Source organism: Erithacus rubecula (genome assembly GCF_903797595.1).
Source record: "Erithacus rubecula genome assembly, chromosome: 20".
In the NCBI taxonomy this organism is placed as follows: domain Eukaryota; kingdom Metazoa; phylum Chordata; class Aves; order Passeriformes; family Muscicapidae; genus Erithacus; species Erithacus rubecula.
Window position 1 is genome coordinate 9,404,778 of NC_136672.1, and position 21,727 is coordinate 9,426,504.

General features: G+C 48.0%; 2 protein-coding genes across 2 annotated transcripts in view; both read left to right on the forward strand.

Annotated features, from left to right (window-relative positions):
• GNA13 (G protein subunit alpha 13) overlaps nucleotides 1-7,886 on the forward strand; it is a 28,256-nt gene extending 20,370 nt beyond the window's left edge. The window contains exon 4 of the mRNA XM_079323498.1: nucleotides 3,314-7,886. Coding sequence (XP_079179624.1) covers nucleotides 3,314-3,886 — 573 coding nt within the window. The 3' untranslated portion in view covers nucleotides 3,887-7,886. The remainder of the gene's footprint in view (nucleotides 1-3,313) is intronic.
• A 9,963-nt stretch (nucleotides 7,887-17,849) lies between these two features.
• Nucleotides 17,850-21,727, forward strand: part of ARSG (arylsulfatase G) — a 39,274-nt gene continuing 35,396 nt past the window's right edge. Inside the window, exon 1 of the mRNA XM_079323486.1 lies at nucleotides 17,850-17,872. The gene's annotated coding sequence lies outside the window, so the exon portion shown is untranslated. The remainder of the gene's footprint in view (nucleotides 17,873-21,727) is intronic.

Sequence of the window (21,727 nt, forward strand, 5' to 3'; positions counted from 1 at the left end):
GGATAGAGTTTTGCAGCTCCATTTCCAAGTTCTTCACAGAGAAAATTTGGTCCATTCTTTGGTTAAAGTGTGAACCATAGTCAGTAGTTGGGTTTTTCAATATTTTTATGCACAAACTTACTGCAGGTCTGATGTTGCTGTGGGAGTGCTGTGAATTACAGCTTTTCTGGCTTCAGATTGGACCAAATGGTGTTGAGAATCACAGGGACTCATCAGGGTCTGCTGTTGTAAAATATGTGAAATCTTTGAGGAAAAAAGCACCAGCTAAGTTTTGTTAGGGAAAGATTTGATAGTTTCTTCTGGTTTATTCTTATCTAATATGCAAGATTGTCTAATGATTATTTTCCCAAATTGTAAATAAAAGTATTTGTTCTTATCTGATGCAATTGGGCTGACTTGTAACTAAATTGCTTATAAACACATATATCTGCAATTCACGTGCCTCTTGGCAAAAGGGAGCTGATAACAGCACTGAGGGAAAAGAACTTCATGTTCAGATTTAATCAGATCAGCAAAATAGGAGTATCTGACAGGCAGACATGCGTGGGATCTCCTGGATTCCTTGCAACTGTGTGTTGCTATTTCAGCTGCCAGTGCAGACTGTATGTATCCAAAATACCTCACAGAGAGACTTGGCTTTCCATCTTGTGATTGGATCTTAGTCATGCCTTAAATTGTAATTTGAACTAGGCAAACAGTGATGTGATAGCCAAAGGAGCTACTGATAACCAAAGGAACTCCTTTAGAAGAAGGAGACTGCAGTGAATTTGAGGAAAGGAGATAGGAAAATCAGGAAGAAAGCACGTGTTCCCAATCAGGATCAATGTGGGGATGCTTGAGGGGAAAAAAACACATATTGACAATGGCAAAACATTGAAAGAACTTGGAAAATAATACTCAGTGCTATCCAAGGAAAATACCTGATGCTGTTCAGACATGGAGAATGGGATCAGCACTGAGAAAGGGGCAAGCAACTTGTATTCCAAGGATCTGGGCATGAGGGAGAAAACACAATTATCCTTCAGAAAGATAACAAATCCTGGCAGAGTTCCTGAGAGGAATTGTGTTTGGTGTCCAGTAGCTAGATGGTGGCTGGATACCAGCACTGAACTGACAGATCAGAGTAGCCAATATCCAGGGAAAAACATGGAATGGTTTGGCTTGGAAGGGACCCTAGAGACACCCAGCTCCATGGCAGGTCTTCTGTGCAGCTAGAAGTAGGAGGATTGAGAGGATTCTCTTTGTGGCTGCAAGTGTGGAAGGAATTTTCAATGAGTAATAGTACTTGAGAGGGAATTTGCCAGGAATTCTGGGGATAAGATCCTTGTTCTTGAAAGCTTTACTGAATAAACATTACAGGCCAACTCCCAGGAGAGTTTGCTTTGTGCCCTTGTTTCAATATTGAAGGTGCATGTGGCTTTGCCTATTGTATTAGCTGGTTATGTTTATTTACATAATTTAATATTTCAGTCACTCCTGAGTTTTCCTGAAAAACAAAAGAATGTACATTCCTATTTGGAAGTTGGAATGAGTGTTGAACCTGTAACACTTGCCTGCATGTTGACAGTCAGCTTTGTTCAAAATCCCTTCACATGTGCCCAGTGACATTTCATACAGTCCCTGCACAGCTTTTGCTGATTGTTTTCCTCTCTATAATTTCAGGAGAAAACACCCAAGATACATTTAACAAAGGAAAAAGTCTAACCACCCTTTAAAATTCTTCATTAATCAGGCAAGGGGGTGGCAGCACCTCTTTTGGTCAGTTTGAAGGGAACTTGATGTTGCTTTAGCAGTTGTGTCCTGCAGATTTTGGTGCTGTGGGTGTGGATGTGTAACAGTGCTGCAGGGTGGGGAGCCTGTGCTTCAGAGCTGCTGTGTAATTCCTGCCACCATAAAAATCTGTGCCTCAGTCATGGGCAGCTCTGGAAAAGGAACCTGGAGTTCATCTCTCTCTAGTTTCACTTTGGAACTCACAGGGTAAAGCAAAGGGAATTTTGAACTCATTTCATGATTTTTAAATTCAGTTTTTGTGGTTTGAACTTGGGATACAAGGACTGAAATAGCCATGGTGCTGTGTGCCTGTTCCACCACCCAGCTGACTGGTTGAATCAGATTTTCTGCACCATGGTCTTAGTCATCTTTATAAAAGCTCCAAGTGTGGGAACTGGCACTGTCAAAGGAAGATCATAGATAATTCACTTTTTAAGAAGAGACTGAAATTCCAAAACCGAAATTGCCCTGTCTGAAATGGTGAGAAATGCTGGGAAAATGGGAGGAAGAGTTTCCTTCACAAGTGAGCAACAAGGTTTTAAAGTCCAGCACAGGCAGCTGTGTGGTAGAGATGCACTTTGCAGATAACAGAAAGATTTGGACCACAGACAAAAGTGTAATTCTAGGAATGAAGAAATCCCCAATCTGAGTGTTGAATTTCATGCTGACAAAAGCTGACTAATAAGAATTCCTCTTCCTGTATCATTTGCATCCATTGATGATGTTCATGTAACAATAAAAAAAAACCCAGTCTCTTGAATGTCTCTTAAATTCTGGAGGAAGGTGAGCTGGAGAACTTCAGGATGCAGCTGTCTGTGCCCCCCAGGCTGGAAAGGCACTGCTGTCCCCAGCTCTCAGTTTCTTTCCCTGTTCTACTCACTGCACAGTCAATTTTGGGCAAAATGAACTCATTACACAGTCAGTTTTGGGCAAAGTGAGCTCACCAGTGTGCACTGATACAGCAGGATGCAAAGATGCATGGCACAAACACAGGAAGTTGCTTAGGTTTTAGTTTTCAGACATAATTGATTGCTTTAAAGTTATTTAGTGGAGCAGCTGTTTTGGTTTTTTTTTTTTTTTTCTGGAGGCAGTCATGCACTTTGCAGGAGAGCATGGGAGGAATGGAGAGCCCACAGCTGGCATGGGATATCCCATAGTTAGGGGTTTGAGAAAGCTGTTTTAGAGCCCATTTGCTGCACTGTAGTGTTGGCAGGCAAAGAATGAAGGAAGCACAAAGAGGGAAACTGGCATGAGGAATTGCTGGTTCACCCCCCAGGTTGGTTATGGATCTTTATCCTGTGGCAGAGGGAAAGCTGAAGTTCTTTGGGGTTCATGTTCTGATTCATTATTGGATGTGTTTCCTGCTTTGGCTCCAGCTCTTTCCCTAAAGCTCCACTGTTAGCATGGAAATCCACATCCATGTCTGTAGATTGAAAACCTCATCCCATTCCCGTGCAGGCTGCACTCTACACTGCAGCTCAACTGTACCCATACCCACCATCACATCCTTACCAAAAAACTCTGCTGATCTTATTTTTTCTAGGATTACCTCCCCTCCCAACAAGACATCCTGCTGGCACGAAGGCCCACCAAAGGGATTCACGAGTACGACTTTGAAATCAAGAACGTCCCTTTCAAGATGGTGGACGTGGGCGGGCAGAGGTCGGAGCGCAAGCGATGGTTCGAGTGCTTTGACAGTGTCACCTCCATCCTGTTCCTCGTGTCCTCCAGTGAGTTTGACCAAGTGCTGATGGAGGACAGGCAGACCAACCGCCTCACCGAGTCCCTGAACATTTTTGAAACGATAGTCAACAACCGGGTGTTCAGCAACGTCTCCATCATCCTCTTCTTAAACAAGACGGACTTGCTCGAGGAGAAAGTACAGAAAGTCAGCATCAAAGACTATTTCCCAGAGTTTGAAGGGGATCCCCACTGCTTAACAGATGTCCAAAAATTCCTGGTGGATTGTTTTCGCACGAAACGCCGGGACCAGCAGCAGAAGCCCCTGTACCACCACTTCACCACTGCTATTAACACAGAGAACATCCGGCTAGTTTTCCGTGATGTTAAGGATACCATCCTGCACGACAACCTCAAGCAGCTGATGTTACAGTGATGTGCAGAAAGACTGGTTTATTTCAGTAACTCTCGTTGTGTTGGTTTTTTGGTTTTGTTTTTTTTTTTTTTTTTAACTAGAAGTTTACAGCAGGAGTAGAGAAATCCAGATCCTGTCAGACTTCTTGGTATGTGGCTAAAAGCTGCTGCTGAACACATTATTGCCAATTTCTGCAGAAATTCAGGCTTAATCTCTTCCAGTGTAGCTTCAAGTTGACTCAAGTTGTAATTTTATAGCAGACCTATGTCTAAGTTACCTGTAAAGTGGTAAATTTGACCTTTTATGAACACGTGTGTTATCCTAGAAAATCCAGAATTCCAAGTCAAATCTTCAATGAAATTGTTGCAATTATTAGACTGTGGCAGTAATTTAAGGTGAGAGGGGGGGAGAGAAGAAACTTTTCACTTCTAACTTCATTGTAAAGACTGTGATACCATAACTGACTTATGATTTCTCAGGTCTATTTTTGGTTAGAAATCCCATCAAATCCCTTGCTGGAATCATCTCTTTGAAGCGTGGGTTCCTGGGTGTAACCTACTTCCTGTTTCAGTACAAATCATGGCATTGGCTTGGAATAGATGCTTTAAAAATGTGTAAAATCAGGAGTTTCAGGAAGTGCTGAGTCAGTGAGGAGGGATTAGTGGCTGGCACAGTAGCCCTGGAGCCATGGCAAAGCACAGAGCACTCTGATCAATCCTTTGGCATCCTGGTGTGGGAAGGGGGGAACAAACCCAGCTTGTGGTTTTTATCTTCACTGTCCAGATGTCACCTGTGGGTCACCTGCTCTGGACATGCTTAGCACTGCTTTATTTGAGCTCCCTGCCTCCTTCCCAGGTGCCTCCTCTGAGTCAGGAGAGTTTGGTGATGGAGAGAAGGACTTGCAAACCTAAGTGCCTCCTTGTGTCTGTCCTCTGGCATTTTCAGTGGCCTTATGAATTCCCAGCAGAGGCCTTGTGTAGCTGACACCGTGCAGATGAATGTTTATTTCTGAGAAAACTCAAAGACCATGTCCCAGCAGGATGTGCTTCAGCTGATGAGGTTCTTTCTGAGACTTTCCAGTTGGGTCTGAGCAATCCTAAGTGTACTTGAGCCAAATATGTTGCACAGCATCTTCCAGAGTGCTGCCTGTGACTATTTACCCAAAGTCCTTTTGCAGTTTTGTTTCATTTTCTTAGGGGGAGTTGTTAGCATTACCATGTGATTAAATAAAGAAATTATAATAATATTGAAAATAATCCTGATGTACCCTCAGCACAGTGCAAAAAGAGAGAGATTGTGATACAAAAATCAGTGTCCCTACCATGTTTCCCCCAGGCTGTGGTGGGGTTGGGCAGTTCAGCTGCCACTTTGCCCCATGGAATTGGCCAGTTCCTGTGGATCATGCTGGTGGCCAATCCTTGAACACAAGTTTATTGTCATCCCACGAGCTGGGGGTGACATGGTGGTGCCACTGCTGGGGACAGTGGCCCTGCCAGGACATAGGAAAGCTGCCTGTCTCCTGAACTTAGCCTTTACTTACTGTGATTGTAAGTTGTGTTAACATCTCTGTACCTCATTCTCCTGGCAGTAGAAGGGGAATAGTGTATTTTTATTTAGTTAGGTGCTTTGAAAGACCTCTATTTTTTTGTCTCATCCAGTCATAGATTAGTTTGAGATTCTGACCATCAGGCACTGTTGGGGGAGGAAGGAATTCTGAAAAGAGCTTGGGAGAAGTCACAGTGCAGAGTCTAAATATAATCCTAAAGTCTGGATGCAGCACTGATGTCAGGAGGGTTAATAGAATCTTGGATGGGGATAATTAATGGAGATTTTGCCTCTACTGGACATGGATTATTTCTGATTTGGTGTGTTCAGGTTATATATGAGCAATTCAAGGAGGATGAAGCAGAGACCTCAGGAAAGGCTGGGGAGGCTCTTTCAGTGGCTGAATAACACACCTGTGATGGGAACAGAAGTTCTCCTTTGGGCTGTCAATGCTCCATGAGCAGATACAAACCTCTGGTGGCCTCCTAGTCCTGTCTTGGAAAGCAGAAAACAAATCCACACCCTTGGTTGTGAACAGGAGGAGGAGTTGGGTTGTTTTTTCCTTTGCTGACAGCTGTCTGAACAAGTGTCTTTTCAAAACAGAGACTTAGCTCTGATGAAAAGTTGATTTGGAGAGGTCTGCAGTAGGTGCTTTGGAGGGTGTCAGACCAGATGATTGCAGAAAAGACTAGAGACTGGTAGTGGATGATAGGGTGAGTACCAGGGATTTATTTGTCTAAACTAATTTATGTGAAGTGTTGATGAATTTTGTTTTGTCAATGGAAGCTGTTAATTTACTGAAGATCCTCAACACTGATGTCAGTCTGAGGGTGCAGCCAGGATCACCAAGGCACTGGGCACTGCAAAAGTGGGGAAATCCTCAGCAGCTTCTCCCCAGAAGCACCACAAGAATCCCTGGTGTGAATCCTTTCAGATCACTCCTGTGAGCCCCAGGGCCTGTCAGGGGGACCCCAGTGCTGGGTCACTTACAGGTCCTGGAAGATAAAGCACTATATGAATCTCAGGCAGAAATGAATTGTTTGAATGAAATAACTGAGTCAAATCACTTGGGTTTCCCACTCCCAGTGTGTGAGGGGTGAGGCAGCACACCTGGATGTTCCTGTTTACATGGTTCCTGTGTTACCCTACAGCCAAAATCCCCAAATCAACCCCTTGGCCATCTTCAGGCTCACCCTTCATGAGCTCCCTGAATGGAGCACACCTTGCTCCATATAAAAAAAATGTCATTTTTTATAGCAGGACATAAATCTGGTACAAGAGCTGAAGGGTTGGTGCTCTGAATTGCTGAGTTTTGTCCTGAAACAAATTACAGAATTACAGTTTGCTGGTGAGAGTGAAGCTTCCTCCTGGAAACCAGTCTGTGGTACAAGGTTGGGATGTGTTCCAAGTGAAGGTGGGAAAGCAGATAGAGAGTGAAGTGTCCCAGAAAATCAAGTTTCCCAAAATTCCTTAGTTCTCTTTGCTGGAGTGAGCTGTGTCCTAAAGATCACTGACTGTATGGAGATAAACCACTGTCCTGTACAAGCTGTACTTGAAGGTGAAATTGGTGTTTTAGTGACTGTTCCCTGCTGCAGTGTTCAGCTGACATGATTGATACCTAAAAACTGTGGCTGTTCATCAGGGCTTTAAAAATGTTACTCTTTTTTTTTCTATATATTGTACACGGGAGCATAAGCCATCAGTTTGTGTGAAACTTCAGCTTTCTTCTAGAATAACTGCTCTTTAAAAAAAAAAAAAGTCAAGTTGATCTCAAAGGCTGTTTCTGAGTATGGGGCTTGTCTGTGAGTAGCTTTAAATTCAGCATTACCCACAGAGTGATGGGTGGGGGGTCCCTGTTGCAGAACCCCCCTGGCAGAAGGTTCATTTTGCTGTGACACCCTCATGCAGATCCCCCAGTTCACTTTACAGGTCTTGTCTCTGATGGTACCATAGGTTTGAATTACAGCATTGCAATACAGTGCCATTTTTGCAATTTCTTTGCCTTGTACTTGAAAATGAGTTGAATTGCAGACTATTTAAAACTGCTTTCCTGCGCTTCCAGTAGCAGTGAGAGCTTACCTTATGTGAAGCCTTTATGTAAAAATATATTTTATAACAACCTCATAGATCTTTAACAGAACCAAGATTTGTATTAGCTTTGTATAAATGTTTGTGGCTTACAATTTTATATGTTTAACTTTTTATAAACTTTTCAGAGACTACTTTTTATTGTAAATTTTTTTTTTCTCTCCTTGCTTTAGTTTGAGATTGGCAATAAATTATTTCTAAGGGAGGTCTTAGAAGAAAAAGCATCACTTCTTTTTTATAAAATGGTTAAATCAATTCATAGTTTCAGACCTCTTACACTTGCTTGTACATTGCTCTGTACATACTCTATAAAAGTGTTGCCTTTCAGCTATTAATATTTGCCTTGTGTAAAAAAATTACAGACTATGAATAAACATATAGAGCCTCATGGTGGTGTGATGAAATCATCTTTTTCTGTTTATTAACAGCACAGGCAGCCAGCTGACTCTTTTTTTGTTGCTGGTTTGCTCCTGCTAACACATCTTGTGTTTCAAATAAAATATGTAACAGAGTCAAACAAGCTCTGCTCTAAAGGCTCCTCCAGGTTCTGCTGGGCCTGATGACTTTGTCCCCAGCAGGGAGGCACCAGGAAATTGCTGACTTGCACTTGACAGCCAGTTTTGTGCTCAATATTTAAAATATTGATGGCACTCGAGTGTGTTCTGCGACAAACCTCTATGAATTATGGATCTTGATACAGCAGAGTTGGTTTTTTGTTGGTTTTTTTAAAACTTTTTGCCTAAGCCAGCCTCTGCCTTCTGGAGAAGAGGCTCACTGGCTGCAGTATGAAGCAGAATTTTACAGTAAAACATTGATTTCTCATCAGTTTTTGTAGGCCTGCAATGCTTCATTTTCCACAAGAGCCCTTGGGTTTGGCTGGCATGCTGTGGACATGAAATCCCCAGAAATACTCAGCCCAGGTCACCCTTGTTCTTGGAGTTGGACTCAGCATTAGTGCTGGGGCTGCTGACAGAGCTGCAGGAACACTCTGCTGTTCCTCTGACTTGAAATCCTGGGGGGTTTTGAAGCATTTTTAAAGTTGTTGTGGTTTTTTTTTCATCCTTTTTCCTGAGGTGCCACCTGAGAAGTAAAACCAAACCCATCTAGAACTCAAGTTATGTTTGTTGGGTTTTATAATCCAAATATCATAAATGTAATTGCATTGCTTTCACCTGGGCTTCTGGTGAAGCTTTTGGGAACTGAAGCCTTGAGCAAACCTGTCCCTGCCCATGGCAGGGGGTTGGAACTGGATGAGCTTTAAGGTTCCTTCTGGCTCAAACCATTCCATGATTCTGTGATAATTCTATGAAATTATTAGTAACTAATAATTTCTTCTTAGGAATGGGTCAGTGATGTTGGGCCATGCTGGGATCTGATCACCTCAGCACAGTGATGTGCTGAAGTGGTGGGAAGAGCAGAAGTAGAGAAAAGATCCAGGGTTTATTCCAGGAGCAAGTGAAGTTTCTTCACATCTGCAACACTTTTGATTTCCCAGAACACCTCATTGCAGAGCTGAGTGCAGGTTGGGTGTTCCAGCCTCTTCCTTCCTGTTGGAGTGACTGATGATTGCACAATAACTGAGAGGAGGGATTCAGAGCAGTGGGGCTGTGCCCACAGTGAGCAGGTGACCTTGGTCCCATTCCTCCAGGGAGGACAAAGGGCTGGGAGAGGCTGCCAGGACAGAGATCCCATGGGAAATCCAGCTGGGAATGGGGCAGGAATCTGCTCTGGCACTGCCCCTGCTGGGATTGCCCTCAAACAGAGCAGGTGCTGGCAGGGAGGTGCTTCTGCCCCTCCATCTGGTGCCCTGAGCACTGTGCTCACTGCAGCTGAACTGTTCCAGTGTGTCTGAGATGGGAATTGCCTGATGGAATTGGTAAGAAGGACCCAGATGGATCCTGAGGAATCAGAGCCCCACCAGGCTCTGCAGTAGTTTTATTTGTGCCTGACTCCAGCTGCTCTTGGATTGCCTTTTCTGCTTGCTCTCATGCACTTGAGAGGCAAGGCTTTGGTTCCAGCAGGAGTGCAGTCCCACAAACAGCATTTTTTCTGGGGTGCCTGCTCCCTGTCAGTACAGGAGCAGCTCCTGCTGCATGGCAGTGCTCAGTGAGCAGGCAGCAGATGACTGGGGGATGAGGAATCCAAAAATCCCCCACGAGATGTGAGGGGAGAGCAGTCCCAGTCCTCTGCAGGGAGTGAGGCTGTGATTAATTGCTGAGCACTGGATCTGACAAACCTGCACTTGGGGCTGTGCCACGGTGCCTGCAGCTCCACACACAGTTAATATTTAATATTTAAAGGCTGAGCACTCCCAGGCTGTGAGCAGCAGGTCGTGTTTGCTGCTCCTGGGGCAGGGAGGGCTCCCTGCACTGCAGGGGAAGGCAGGAACATGTTTGTCAGCAGATCCAGGGCGTGAATAAATCCCATTTCTCTGCCTGGATGGCTGGAAACGTAGTGACCCACTAAGATGATGCTCATCAGTGAAGACTGGTTTTTATTAATTTAGAACTTGCAGAGCAGGAGGAAGCACGAGATCCTGTGCACCCAACAGTATCCAAAGCCAGTTTTTCCCACTCCCAGTACTCAATAGTGGATCTTGCCTGTATAGAAGATGCTGATGCTCTGCCCATTGACAGGAGACATGTGAGAGCCCAAATCCCTGCCTGATGTCCAAACCTCTGTTCACCCAGGCCAGTCCTGGGTGGCTCTGAGCCAGGCTGAGGGTGCTGTCCTGTCCTCTGTGCTGCTGCCTGCAGCCTGGAACACAACCAACTTCCCTGATGTAGCAAAAAGCCACCTCTTCATCAGATCCAGAGGGGAAGCAGGAGTGGAAAAAAGGAGAAGGGCATCTAATTTAACATCCTCCCTCCCCCAGACAGCCTGTGCACTGCTCAGGGCTGTTTCCAGGCTGACCATGCTCCCTGTCACTGAAGTCTGGGGGTGACAGCACTAATAAGTGTAATAATAATAATAATAAAAAGTGTGAATAACTCACCTGCAGCCCTCCCTGCATCTGCCTGTCCCTGCAGTGCCATCACCACCCCCAGGTGAGGTTCAGCTCCTCTGTGCACCCCCAGCCTGTGCCTGGTTGTTGTTTTCAGCTTTTATTGGAAGAAAAGCCAGCATCTAACAGTGATACAGATCTTTCTGAGGTTGCCTAGGCAGAATATTTCACATTTTTTCTGTATGAGCCGATTCTCTTGTATTGATCCAGAGTCCAAGGGTGGGAGCAGCTCTGAGCTGATGATTGTTTCCTGCTGCAGCCTCCACTTTCCCTGAAGAAAAGGGGAAGCAAACTTCAGTGAAATCAGCATTTTCAATGCATTATTAACATCAGGATTTGCAGGGGGGCAAGTTGAGCAAGGCTTCAGCAGCACCAGCCTTCTTACATCACGTCTGGCACTTGCTGAAAAATTGTCTAAAATTAAGGGGAAAACTTCCTCTTTTGTTCTTGCAGACAGCCCACGCAGACTCTCCTTCCTTCTCTCTCCCATGCCCACTTAGAAAACAAGGAGAAAAGGGGATATTTCTCATTTTATCCTCTGCTGTGCTCCCCAAGCTGCCTGGGGAAGGAACAATCAGACTGTGCAGCTGAAGCCACTCCAGTCCCTCCCTGTTGATTGCATCTTCTCCCACAGCAGGAAACCCTGCTGCTGCTCCTCTCACCTCTGCAATACTCAAGGTGAAATATTATTAAACACTTTTTGGTGGTTTTTTTTTTGCCAGCATGTGGCAAAACCTAAGTCCTCCTCCTGTTTCCAGTGAAAAGTTGGCTTTCACTGCACTGCCATGGAGCAGTATTGGAGTGTCCTTTGGGGATGTCACTGGGAAAAGGAACATTTCTGCATGTGCAAAAGCAGCAGCTCTGTGGCTGTCTCCTTGTTCAGCTGATTGACAACACTGCAAGGACCTAATTGTGGTTTTCCAGACCCTGGAGGGAGCCTGAAAGTTGTAAAAAGATTATTTGCAAGGGTGTGGAGTGACAGGACAAGGGGAATGGCTTCAAAGTGACAGAGAGCAAGTTTAGATGGGATATTGGGGAGAAATCCTTCCCTGTGAGGGTGGGGAGGCCCTGAGGTTGGATCCCAGTGTCCCAGAAGGGCTTGGAGCACCCTGGGACAGTGGGAAGTGTCCCTGCCCACAGCAGGGGTGGGACTGGACAATGTCCCTTCCAACCAAACCATTCCACGTTTTCTCCCTTTAGAAAATCAGCCCCACTTGGCTCAACTGGGAGGTTTGATATATGGAGAGTGTTTAGACATTTATTATTCCAATTAATTGCCAGAGGGAGCTCCTCTCTGAAAGGTAAAGTGCTGTTCTCCCCTCTCCACAGCAGCAGGGATGGAATAGGAAAGCAGCTGGCAGCCACCCAGCCATTCCTCTGGCTTCCCACTCCCCTCCTGTGCTTGCAGCAAGACAAACGCCTGTGATGCTGCCAGGGGAAGGAGAGCAGAGGAGGAGAACACAGCCTGGCACATTCCCTTCCTGCTGGGGCTCTGCAGGCAGGGGCAGGTGGGTGATTCCTGGCTGGGAATCACTGCCCACAGGGAGGGAAATTCCTGGGAGCTGCTTCCAGGGCAGCAGGAGGGAGAGAAAAGCCCCTGCAGAGAGCAATCCTCAGCCTGAAGGGTGTCCCAGGAGGGTGGGGTGAGTCAGTGGAGTGACACCTCAGTGCCCACTCCCTGGTCAGGGCAGGTGTCAGTGTGACAGTGCAGAGTGCTCCAGATCCTTGCAGAAACACCCAGACTTTCTTCTTGCTGGGGGATTTCAGGGCTGGACTCTCCCAGGCTCATTTTTGGCAGGATTTCACCTGTGCCCATCTCCCTGTTCATATTTATAACACTCACAAACCTTTGTATTTAAGCAACTCTTTGTAATTTGTTTGTATTTAAGTAATTCCTCCTCCTTTAAATAGCTCTTGGAAGTGGTGTGGGATGTAACCCCTCATATTTACAGTTCCTGTAAAGCAAAAGAACAACTAAAACATCTGAAACAAAACTAAGAGCTGAACATAATTTCCCATTTCCCAATCTCTCTGGATCTCACATTTCCTTAGCACTGGCTGATTTTTTTCCTCCATCTTCTGGTCAGATGGAATTTTTGTTTATGGGACATGAATGTCACCCCATCCTTATGCTGTTTGAGAAGAGCTCCTAATGCAATGTTTGTGAAAAATACTCCAGAGCTGAATGTATAAGTAGAAGAAACAGATCTTTGCTGATGTGGCAAGATTATTGTCTGCAGCCAGCTCTGTTTCAGCCCTGTGTCAGTTTGAAGCTTCAGACCAAACATTGTGGAGGAGCTGGAGGGGCAGAGGGAGGACCATGATCCATGTTCATGGTGCTGTGCCATGATCTGATGGATTCCAGGAATATCAGAGCACTAAATTTAGCAGCTGTGCTTGCTCAGCAGCTTTGGGTCCAGCAGGCCAAGGGGAGGTGGGAAATTCAGTCTCAATCACCACATTAGCAACACTTCCTGAGAATTCCAGGATCCTTCTTTTTCCTGGTTTATGTCTCTTTGAAATGCTGGAAAAAATAACGAAATTATCAGGGGGAAAATAGAACATTAATATCTGGCTATAGGAACCATGGGCTAAACTCTTCCTCTGTCTTCCAGCAAATTCACCAATGAGTGTTTCTGTAAAAGCTTCTGAACACAAAAAGCATCACACCAGTGTAAATACTGGAGCTTTTATTTGTTTGGATTTAATAAAAACCCCAAAGAGCTGTTGGGTGTGTTGAGGAACTGCTGCTCCTGACACACCTGTACAAAGCAGTAAGCCCAGAGTGCCTCTGGTTATAGAGGAAAATACAGGAAAAATGTTTCCTGGGAAAAATGCATGGAAACAGATAACTCCCTGAAGGGTTTCAGCTCCATGCTGCATTGTCACAATGCTTTTTCCTTCAATTTTGCAAATTCTACCCAAAATCTCCCCCAGAAAGGGCAATGTTCTCATTACCAAGCTCTCAATGTTCTCCTTCCCTTGCTGCTGCTTTCCTAAAGGTCTCTTAAAACTTTTAAACGAGCTGAATTAATAAAATATGCTCCATCTCTCCCGTGCACACATTTTAAATTAATAATGGCAATGCTGCTGGAACAAACCAGTCCAGCACACCCAGTCCTCCTGTCCCCAGCCCGTGTGTCCCTGTCCAGCCTGTCCCCAGCCAGAGTGTCCCCATCCCACCTGTCCTTCCCTGCCTGTCCCTATCCTGTGTGTCCCATCCCTCCTGTCTCATCTGTCTCTGTCCCCTGTGTCCTCACCTCGGCTGTCACTGTCCCGGGTGTTCCTGACCTGTGTGTCTCTGTCCCCTGTGTCCTCATCTTTTCCTGTCCCCGACCCGCCTGTGTCCCCATGTCCCTGCCTGTCCCTGTCCCGTGTATTCCTGTTCCCTGTGTCCCCATGTCCCTGCCTCTGTCCCCTGTGTTCCTGTTCCTGTCCCTGTCCCCGTGTCCCTGCTGTCTCTGTCTCTGTCCCGTGTGTTCCTGTCCCTGTCCCCATGTCCCTCCTGTCCCCATGTCCCTCCTGTCCCTGTCCCCTGTCCCTGTCCCCATGTCCCTCCTGTCCCTGTCCCCTATCCCTGTCCCCTGTCCTGTCCCCTGTCCCTGTCCCCTATCCCTGTCCCCTGTCCTGTCCCCTGTCCCTGTCCCCATGTCCCTGTCCCTGTCCCCATGTCCCTGTCCCCGTGTCCCTGTCGCCTGTCCCTGTCCCCAAGTTCCTCCTGTCCCTGTCCCCTGTCCCTGTCCCCATGTCCCTGTCCCTGTCCCCATGTCCCTGTCCCCGTGTCCCTGTCGCCTGTCCCTGTCCCCAAGTTCCTCCTGTCCCTGTCCCCTATCCCTGTCCCCTGTCCCTGTCCCCTGTCCCTGTCCCTGTTCCCATGTCCCTGTCCCCATGTCCCTGTACCTGTCCCCATGTCCCTGTCCCCCTGTCCCTGTCCCCATGTCCCTGTCCCCATGTCTCTGTCCCTGTCTCTGTCTCTGTCCCTGTCCCCGTCCCCGTCCCGCAGTCCCCTGGGGGACCGGCAGGGGGCGCGCGCGGGCCGCGCAGCCGGGGGCTGCGGCAGCGTGGGGCGGGGGGACACCGAGGGGACACCGGGGGGACACCGGGGGGACACCGAGGGGACACCGGGGGGACACCGAGCGGACACCGAGCGGACACCGGGGGGACACCGGGGGGACACCGAGGGGACACCGGGGGACACCGGGGGACACCGGGGGGACACCGGGGGGACACCGAGAGGACACCGAGCGGACACCGGGGGGACACCGAGCGGACACCGGGGGGACACCGAGGGGACACCGGGGGGACACCGAGGGGACACCGAGCGGACACCGGGGGGACACCGGGGGGACATCGAGGGGACAGGGAAAGGACACGGAAAAGTGACACGGAGAGGGGACACGGACAGGGGACACGGGCACCTTCCCCCGGCCTGCCCCGTGTCGCCGGTCCCCCTGCTCCTGCCGCCCCCGCCCCAGGTGGGAGCGCGCTCGGCTGCGAAGGAGACAGGAACGGACACGGGACCCTAAACCCCGCTCTGGGTCCGTGCCTGGGTCGGGAATGGGGAATGGAGGGACGGGACGGGACGGGATAGAATAGAATAGAATAGAATAGAATAGAATAGAATAGAATAGAATAGAATAGAATAGAATAGAATAGAATAGAATAGAATAGAATAGAATAGAATAGAATAGAATAGAATAGAATAGAATAGAATAGAATAGAATAGAATAAGGAATAGACTAGACTAGATTAGACTAGACTAGACTAGACTAGAATAGAATAGAATAGAATAGAATAGAATAGAATAGAATAGAATAGAATTAAGAATAGCATACAATACAATACAATGCAATACAATACAATTAGAAATAGAATATCCTAAGTGGGAAGGGGACACAAGGATCATTCAAGTCCTGCACAGACCCCCCAGCAATCCCACCCTGGCACTGTCCAAACTCTCCTGTTGCTCTGGCAGCCTCAGGGCTGTGCCCATTCCCTGGGGAGCCTGGCAGTGCCCAGCACCCTCTGGGGGAAGAAACTTTCCTGATATGCAGCCTGACCCTCCCTGACACAGCTTGAGGCTGCCCCTGGCTCCAAGGTGGCAGAAAAGCTGGAACAGGGAGCCTGGGCAGCCCCACAAGCTGCACCCAACCTCTTCCTTCCTGCCTTCTGCAGAGCCCAGCCCTGTGCCATGGTGTGAGGAGCACACCCCAAACCCACAGCCTGGCCATTCCCAAGGCTCCTGAGGTGTCCTGTGGCACAGGCAGGACCAGCAGGATGCTCTGGGCAGGCTCTTGGCCACTCTGCTTCCCTGCAGCCTCCTGCCTGGCTGGCTGTGTGCTTGTCCCAGGCTTGTCCCAGGCTTGTCCCAGGTGCCTGGGAGCCACCCCTCTCACCTGAGCCTGGGTTTCCCCCCAGCAGCCAGCCCTGCTCTGTGCCTGCCTCACAGGATGCATTTCACAACCCCTGCCTGCGTTTGTGTCTCTGTTGCTGTAGATACCACCAGCTTCTGCCTCTGTGTGTGTTTGCTTGTTTTTCTCATCTTTCTACAGCCTTACAGACATTAAAACTGTAGAAACACATAAGTTTAGGGTTTCCAAAGGAAGCTGTGGTCTGAGACATGCAAAGAAATGTCAGAGGTAGAGAGTTACACTTGTGGTTAGTGACTGTTTATTTGTTTTGCTAAGTAGAAGCAGGTGTTACAGAGGGTATTTGGGGAAAGAGGAGAAGGGTTGAAAACCTTCTCACCCGTGGTAACTGTTGTGTTCAGACACAAGAAGCAGAATACAGGCAAGAGGGAGAAGGATTTTGCTTTGGTCTTTCAAAATGAAGATGAAAATCTTTCAGCTTTCTCCTTTCATTTTCATTTTGAAAACCATATTATCAAGGACTGCACAGAGGTGATAGTGAAGCAGAGGCAGGAACCCCAAATGTGTTCAAACCCCTACAAGTGTTCAAAGAGAACCATGAGAAGTTAAAATTAAGACATTAGGAATGTTTAAATGTCTCCAGGTGCTGCTGCAGGATTGAAGTGTAACACATGCAGAAAACTTTGTGTATTTAAAGGGTTACTCCCTGCCATTTACTATGGACTATTTTAAAATTTACTGTCTGACAAGGAACTACCAGTGCACTAAAAATTCTTCTCTGGAAAGCTAATGTTTGTATCTGTTGGCTGATGCTGTTGCTAGCATGATGCTCAGGATTTGGTCTGTGCTGAAGCTGCCTGTACCCAGGAATGTTTGTCTTCATCACTCTTGAACACTCCTAAATCAAGCCTGGAGTGTGCTGTGGGCTCTGCCCTGAACATCCAGGGAGGGCAGACAAGTCTGGCTGCATCCAAGAATTTCATGATGTTCAGGAGAAAATGCCTTGAATTTAATCCAGGTTATTTACATAGTTTCTCTCTCTCTCTTTTTTTTTTCTTTTTTTTTTTTTTTTTCCCAATCAGTTCACTTTTTTAATGGGTGCTTTGTGTGAGAGGTTTAATTTCCTGTGTCAGGATGTTTTTTGCAATTACTGTAACCAGGATTTGGGCAGGTTTCCGTTCTTTACCTCTCCCAGGTAGGAAACTTCCTGCTGTGTGCTGGCAAATTGACTGCCCTGTACCTGGGCCCCAAATCAGGCTGGTGGGGCACATTTCCCACTGTGCACAATTTTCAGGGCTAATTTTTGCTCTCAGATCTGCTTTTGTTCTCCCTTCCTGCCCTCACATACTGTGAGCAATTAACTCCTCCAAAGCATGTGAATTTTGCTTTTAAAAGTCCACACCAGAATGCATCTATATGCATTTTAAAAATTACTCTTCTGAAATGGAACCACTTATGCATTTTAATATTTACTGGTACTGTTTCCTTGGTCTACAAAATAGAATTTGTCATGAATACAAGGTCTATGTCCAGTTCCCACTTTGCACACTGAGCAGTTTGGCCTCTCTGATGTTCAAGGGGTTTTATCCAAGAAGTCCACAGGTGGGTCAGGCTGCAGGGTCAGTGCCTTGTCCTTGAAGACAAACACTGAGGTTGGAATTCTTGGAATCCTTGGTGTTCCTGGAATTCACTCAAAGTTCTGCAAAGGAGGCTGAATAAAAACCTTTGAGATGTGACACTGCCCCTGTAGCTCTGGGGAGGACTGGGGCTGTCTCCATGAAAACATTTCAGGAACTAAACAAAAAATTGAATTTTTGTATAATTTTTTGTGTGATCTGTTTGCAACAGGGATTGCTGTAAGTGCTGATGGGGTGTGGGTTCACCTGCTGGGCTCTTGGTGATGTTGGCCAAAGCTGGAAAGGCTCTGACTGTCAGTGGAGGCAGGAGGAGAAGGGAGAAGAAACAGAGAAATTCCCTTTGTGCCTGCAGGCCCTTTGCAAGGTACAGTTTGTTTACCATGTTTTTCCATCTGGGTGGGGAATTGCCTGAGAAGGGGGAGCTGTGCAGGGCCAGCCAGTGCCTGTGGGTGCAGGTGGGAGGTTTCTGTGTGAGCTGTGAGCCCTGGCTGGGCTGTGAGCTCCTGTCTGGGTGAAGAGTGTTTGTCCCAGCCCAGCAGGGTGTGTGAGCCCTGATAGCCCCAGCACAGGGCAGGGCTGTGCCTGCCCAGGGCTGATAAGGCTGTGGCAGCTGCTCTGGGTGAGGATGGGGCTGACAGTGCTTGGGCTGTGCTGGCTGCAGGGATGGGAGCTGGGGCAGCAGGAGGAGGGGAAGGGAGTGATTTCAGGGCAGCCTGTGGCTCTTCTGGGGCTCCTCTCTGAGCTGTTCCCAGCTCCCCAGTGCTGCAGTGCTTGGCAGAGGATTGCTTGTGCCCCTGCACTGTAGGAGCAGCAGGGATTGATCCATCCTGCATGCACAGGGATTGATCCCATCCTGCACACACAGGGATTGATCCCATCCTGCACACACAGGGATCCATCCCATCCTGCACACACAGGGATTGATCCCATCCTGCACACACAGGGATTGATCCCATCCTGCACACACAGGGATCCATCCCATCCTGCTCACACAGGGATTGATCCCATCTTGCACACACAGGGATCCATCCCATCCTGCACACACAGGGATCCATCCCATCCTGCACACACAGGGATCCATCCCATCCTGCACACACAGGGATTGATCCCATCCTGCACACACAGGGATTGATCCCATCCTGCACACACAGGGATTGATCCCATCCTGCACACACAGGGATCCATCCCATCCTGCACACACAGGGATTGACCCATCCTGCACACACAGGGATCCATCCCATCCTGCACACACAGGGATTGATCCCATCCTGCTCACACAGGGACTGATCCCATCCTGCACACACAGGGATTGATCCCATCCTGCACACACAGGGATTGATCCCATCCTGCTCACACAGGGACTGATCCCATCCTGCACACACAGGGATTGATCCCATCCTGCACACACAGGGATTGATCCCATCCTGCACACACAGGGATTGATCCCATCCTGCACACACAGGGATCCATCCTATCCTGCTCACACAGGGACTGATCCCATCCTGCACACACAGGGATTGATCCCATCCTGCACACACAGGGATCCATCCCATCCTGCTCACACAGGGATTGATCCATCCTGCACACACAGGGATCCATCCCATCCTGCACACACAGGGATTGACCCATCCTGCTCACACAGGGATTGATCCCATCCTGCACACACAGGGATTGATCCCATCCTGCACCCACAGGGATTGATCCCATCCTGCACACACAGGGATTGACCCATCCTGCTCACACAGGGATTGATCCCATCCTGCACACACAGGGATCCATCCCATCCTGCTCACACAGGGATTGATCCCATCCTGCACACACAGAGATCCATCCCATCCTGCTCACACAGGGATTGATCCCATCCTGCTCACACAGGGATTGATCCCATCCTGCACACACAGGGATTGATCCCATCCTGCTCACACAGGGACTGATCCCATCCTGCACACACAGGGCTGTTCCCTCATCCCCAGGACACTGGGAGGGGGCTCAGCAGGATCCAGCAGCAGGAGCATCCCCCTGAGCCTGTGCTTACCCCCCACCTGTCCTCTGCCATCCCCAATACCACCCAGGTACAGCTTCACCAACAGCCCTTGCTCTTCAGGGCAGGGTCTGGGTCTTTGTCTCATTTTGCCACACGTGAAAAATAAAAATACCTATCACATCCCTGCACAAAAGGCAAAAGAGGTGCTTGAAATCCCTAATTGTGATAACTTCCCATATCCCAAGCCCAGACTGGTGGGGGTTGGAGTGAATGAGAGGAGTCAGAGGCAGAGGGGAGGTATCAGCCCTGCTGGGACAGCAGTTTGTAGGGCAGGAGCCCAGGGTGATGCTCAGCACCCCAATTCCCTCACCCCACTCCCTGCTCCTGGCTCTTTGGGGCTGCTTTGGGCTGCTGTGGCCAGCACCCAGCAGTGGCTGAGGCAGGAGCAGCATTCACCACATTAATGAAAGCTCTGACAAAGGGAAGCAAGGGCAGCTATTGTCTCCTTGGCCTTCTCCTCAGAGCTTCTGCGTGTAATGAGACTTTTGGTTATGCTTGTGGCTTCTGTGACAAAGCTGTGATTTAAGGGCTGTCTGTCCCGAGGCAGAGCTGCTCACACGGGCCAAAGTGCTGCTGAGTAATATTGTACCACAAATTGTTGTAACTGGAGCTCAACGACTGCAGCAGGAGGAGGAGGAGGGGGGGATTGTATTTGATTTATTAAACGGCTTAGTGCAATTTGCAGGGTGAGCTTTGTGCTAGTGTGGCCGTGGATTTGCAAATCCAGCAAGTAAAAGTCCATGGGAATGGCAGTGGGGAGGGGAAGACTCTGTCCAGAGGAGGATGTGTGGCCACCAGCCAGGTTTGGGGGCCAGCAGCAGCTGGGGATGGCCAGGAGCCCTCCCTGTGTGCCCAGTGTCCAGGGGAGCCATGGAACCACTGAAAGGAATCAGTAAAAATGTCCAAAACCCAGCCCAGCCTCGGATCAAACAGCAGCTTATCAATTAAACCAGAGTTCTGAGTGCCACGTCCTGCATTCCTCAGGCTCCAAACCTCCCTGGGCAGCCCCTGCCCACTCCTGCCACCTTTTCCATGGCGAAATTCCTCCTGGAGCTCTTCCTGCAGCATCCTGCCCTTCAGCATGGCCATCACATGGAAAACAGCCCCTCCTGACACGCAGCCTTCAAACCCAGCCAGAAACTCAAGGGATGCTTTCCTAAACCCGAGCCTTTCCTAAACCCGAGCCTTTCCTAAACCCGAGCCTTTCCTAAACCCGAGCCTTTCCTAAACCTCAGTCTTTCCTAAACCTGAGCCTATCCTAAACCTGAACCTTTCCTAAACCTGAGCCTTTCCTAAATCTGAACCTCTCCTAAACCTGTCTTTCCTAAACCTGAACCTTTCCTAAACCTGAGCCTTTCCTAAACCCAAGCTTTTCCTAAACCTGAACCTTTCCTAAACCTGAACTTTTCCTAAACCCAAACCTTTCCTAAACCCGAGCCTTTCCTAAGCCCAGCCTTTCCTAAGCCCAGCCCTGAGGCATCTTCAGGCTGGGTTTTGGAGGCAGCAGGAGGGCAGGCTGCTGCCGGGCTTGCATCACTGTGAGAATTCAGGTCATGTTTACTACAGGCAGCTGGAACACGATGATCTCAGATGGTAACAAGTAACATCTGAGGGGACAGCGTTAAGACACTCAAGCTGTTTTGTAAGCACCTACTTTGCTTTCTTTCCAAGCCCAGTTTGGCTGTCTGCAAGAACTCTTGAAACCTGGTGTCATCTTGTTGAAATAAGTGAAAAACAACAAGAGGTTCCCCTTTCTTTTAATTTCAAGTGGAAAAAAAATGGGTTTGTCTTTTTTGTTTGGTTGGGTTTGTGTTGTTGTTTTTGTTGGTTTTTTTTTTTTTTAAGTCCCCAAAACAGCAAAGCCCCACAATGCAGCTGCTTTTCTGCTTCAGCAGGGACAGACACCCATGGTCTGAGGGCTTCTTGCAGGCTGACCTTGTGTAATTTCCTCTATTTACATTTGGCCAGCACTGGCCTCATTGACTACAAGAGTTTATACAACCCCTTTTGAGAGGAATACCAAGGATTGCTGAGGCACGTCCTGCCCCACACTCTCCTGTTTGCTGTGCTGCTAAATAGATGCACAGTGCTACTAAATAAATACGTCCTTATCCTGTTTAGTTCTGCCTTTAATGCCTTTGTAGCAGGATAACAGAGAAGGTCACAGGCAATTAA